This window comes from Oncorhynchus gorbuscha, unplaced genomic scaffold, assembly GCF_021184085.1.
Source record: "Oncorhynchus gorbuscha isolate QuinsamMale2020 ecotype Even-year unplaced genomic scaffold, OgorEven_v1.0 Un_scaffold_766, whole genome shotgun sequence".
Lineage (NCBI taxonomy): Eukaryota > Metazoa > Chordata > Actinopteri > Salmoniformes > Salmonidae > Oncorhynchus > Oncorhynchus gorbuscha.
Genome location: NW_025745801.1, coordinates 164,661 through 168,652, shown reverse-complemented (window position 1 = coordinate 168,652; position 3,992 = coordinate 164,661). Strand labels below are relative to the sequence as shown.

Sequence of the window (3,992 nt, the reverse complement as noted above, 5' to 3'; positions counted from 1 at the left end):
GGTTTACCATAACAGGGTTTATCATAACAGGGTTTCTTATAACAGGGCTTATTTGTAACAGGGTTGATTCGTAACATGTTTGTTAATAATGTACCTTTCCCTATTCAGCCTATACATTTGCGTAGAGGAAAGTATTATCTGTAAGAAGTAAGAGAACTGGTTATTTAACAATGATTTGTTTACATTGTTTTGCCAGAATATTGTTTTTGTTCAACTGTGTTACCCACTCCAGTCAGCAGATGGCGATGAGTTTTTCAGGTGATGCTTCTTGCGTGACGTATAATGTACGGGACGGGATGTTTTTTTCTACAACATCAATTCATCCACCTCGGTAGCGTGCTAGCCAACATAAAACCACAACATTTAAGCGCTTTAGGCCATTTTTGTTCATTTTATCCTCGGTGTTTTAAACACACTTAATGCGTATTTACTAGTTACTCTATTTAATGTACTATTTACGTGTTTAGCTAAGTAACACTCGGCTAATGCTAACTATCTTTCTAACATCCTCGACCATGAGTTCACTAAGCTACTCCCTCCCTGCTAAAGAAGAGGTGAAAGAAGCTCCCGTAAAAGAGGAGGAAGAAGAGGAGGCTGTTACAGTTAAACAAGAAGTAGAGGATGAGGCTGTTACAGTGAAAGAAGAGGAGAAAGACGTGAAAGAGGAAGAATTTACAGTGAAAGAAGAGGAAGAATATTTAAGAGTGAAAGAGGAGGATGCAGTTTTTGGAATGAAGGAGGAGGAGATTACTGTCCCGTTGGAGGAGGAAGGGAAGACTGGAGATCTGATTAACACCAGTAGGTGCTGTTTTAAAAACAGTGGAACAAACACTTTACGGTTCCAGCGTGTTTTCTGGGAGGGGAAACTGATTAGGATGTTCTCTAATGCTCAGAAAGAAACGACAGCTACAAATTATTCCAAACAAACCGTTTCACGCACACTTTTTCAATCTTCCATAATCAAAGTGATACCAAATCGTTTAGTTCATTTCCGCACCTTATCATAAAATTGCTTTGACATCACGGGTAGACTGAGGCTACAGTAGCCTAATAATGTTTAGGAAATGTTAAATTATCAATCCAAGATGTGTTTATGATTTCATGACACACAGGACGATCTAATTGAGTCTGATATGTTTTCAGTATATTATTTATCCAGTGTGATGACCATATTCTGCCAATTTAAAATATGGGTTAAGATAATTGATAATTCTATATTACAGTAAATGCTGAAGCGAAATCGGATGATAGAAAATGTGTCACGTCTGCCACCAGTACATCCCTATTCCACTGTCATTAACATTGTAATGTATAACGGCAGGGTAGCCTAGTGGTTAGTAACCGGAAGGTTGCAAGTTCAAACCCCGAGCTGCCATGGTACAAATCTGTCGTTCTGCCCCTGAACAGGCAGTTAACCCACTGTTCCTAGGCCGTCATTGAAAATAAGAATTTGTTCTTAACTGACTTGCCTAGTTAAATAAAGGTAAAATAAATAACATGCCCATATGACAGATACAACATTGGAAAAACACTAGTTTACTGTACATTCGGAAAGTATTCAGACCCTTTACTCAGTACTTTTGAGTTCGAGGCTTTATCAGAAAGTTAGACGTTGTTTCTGAATAACCTAAAACATGGGAACCCTCCAGTAATAATGAGAGCGAGAGAGAAGGAACAATAGCAATATTGAAAAATCAGATGTGAAATTTGAACAAACCTTACAGTTGAGCAAAGCATTATGAAGACAGAAATGACATTAGAAAAAGCCCACCTTGTCATTTGGGAACCAAAAGCCTAATTCCTACTCATTTAAATATGAGGAAAGCAAGCCATGAAGAGTATTTTCCAAACAATTCTAATGAAGTGTTTAATGTCCTAAAGGCCAAGGCACACTGAAGCTGTTGTCGGGGCCCAACGCTCAACACACTTTATGTTGGGGTTTCCTTTATATTGGCAGTTACGACACTTAGTTGGTTTCCTTTATTTTCTCCGCCTGGGATCGAACCTGGCGAACCTACATTCATAACAATGGATCAAATGCAGCCTATGACATTGATTGAAATACTGTAGTCCACAATATCCATTATTATAGAGCTCTGTTCAGCCTATAAACATGACATTATCTATTATTATGGAGCTCTGTTCAGCCTGTAACCATGATATTATCTATTATTATAGAGCTCTGCTCAGCCTATAAACATGACATTATCTATTATTATAGAGCTCTGTTCAGCCTGTAACCATGACATTATCTATTATTATAGAGCTCTGTTCAACCTGTAACCATGACATTATCTATTATTATAGAGCTCTGTTCAGCCTGTAACCATGACATTATCTATTATTATAGAGCTCTGTTCAACCTGTAACCATGACATTATCTATTATTATAGAGCTCTGATCAGCCTGTAACCATGACATTATCTATTATTATAGAGCTCTGTAACCATGACATTATCTATTATTATAAAGACATGACATTATCTATTATTATAGAGCTCTGTTCAGCCTCAACATGACATTATCTATTATTATAGAGCTCTGTTCAGCCTCAACATGACATTATCAATTATTATAGAGCTCTGCTCAGCCTGTAACCATGACATTATCTATTATTATAGAGCTCTGATTATGACATCATGACATTCCATGAGATCAGGATTCTAGTTGGAACTCCACGTCTTTTGATTTTCAAATTACACCAAGACTTTTTTTGTAAACTGGCCTATGGTTATTGAGGCATGTGATTTGGATTCAACCTCCTAGCAAGAGAGTTGTGGAGGTGTCATTCAGGTCTCTATTTAAATAAACACTCTTGTCTTTGGCAGGAGAAAGACCAGACTCTGAGAAACCAGAGACGTCCAAACCAACAAGACGACACCACTGCTCCCACTGTGGAATGATGTTTAACCAGTTAAGGTGTCTGAAACGACATGAGAGAATACACACAGGGGAGAAGCCTTTCCAATGCTTCCAGTGTGGAAAGTGTTTTTCCTTGTTAGCGAGCATGAAAAGACATGAGAGGACACACACAGGAGAGAAGCCTCATCACTGCTCCCAGTGTGGAAAGAGTTTTTTCTCATTAGGGTGCCTGAAAAGACATGAGATGATACACACAGGGGAAAAACCTCATCACTGCTCCCAGTGTGGAAAGAGTTTTAACCGGAAAGAATACCTGAAAGAGCATGAGAGAATACACACAGGTGAGAAGCGAGATAAATCTTTCCAATGCTCTAAGTGTGGAAATAATTTTTCCTTGTTAGCGAGCCTGAAAATACATGATAGAATACACACAGGGGAGAAGCCTCATCATTGCTCCCAGTGTGGAAAGAGTTTTAAGCTGAAAGGACAATTGAAACAGCATGAGATAATCCACACAGGGGAGAAGCCATACCACTGCTCCCAATGTGAAAAGAGTTTTTCCTGGTTGGGTCACATGAGAAGACATAAGAGAGTACACACAGGAGATAAGGATGTAGGCTGCTGAACAGTAGGACATAGAACAGACAGTCGTGAAGAGGGCACGAGAAAGCCTATTCCCCCTCAGGAGACTGAAAAGTTTTGACATGAGTCCTCAGATCCTCAATAGGTTTTACAGCTGCACCATAGAGAGCATCCTAAATGGTTGAATCACTGCCTGGTATGGCAACTGCTCGGCCTCCGACTGCAAGGCACTACAGAGGGCAGTGCGTACGGCCCAGTACATCACCGGGGCCAAGCTTCTTGCCATCCAGGACCTCTAAACCAGGCGGTGTCAGAGGAAGGACCAAAAAATGGTCAAAGACTCCAGCCACCCTAGTCATAGACTCTTGTCTCTACTACCACACGGCAAGCCTTACCGGAGCGCCAAGTCTAGGTCCAAGCCATAAGACTCCTGAACATCTAATGGCTTCCCAGACGATTTGCATTGCCCCCCCCCTCCCCCCTTTTACACTGCTGCTACTCTCTGTTATAATCGTCCGTGCATATTCACTTTAATAACTCTACCTACA

At 40.2% G+C, this 3,992-nt stretch overlaps 1 protein-coding gene across 1 annotated transcript; it reads left to right on the top strand.

Annotated features, from left to right (window-relative positions):
- Nucleotides 1-365: 365 nt before the first annotated feature.
- On the top strand, nt 366-3,615 carry LOC124020181 (zinc finger protein 570-like). The gene is made up of 2 exons (XM_046335514.1): nt 366-798; nt 2,829-3,615. Exons 1-2 carry the CDS (start codon nt 486-488, stop codon nt 3,485-3,487), a joined length of 972 nt encoding a protein of 323 aa, XP_046191470.1. The 5' UTR covers nt 366-485; the 3' UTR covers nt 3,488-3,615.
- The last annotated feature ends 377 nt before the right edge of the window (nt 3,616-3,992 follow it).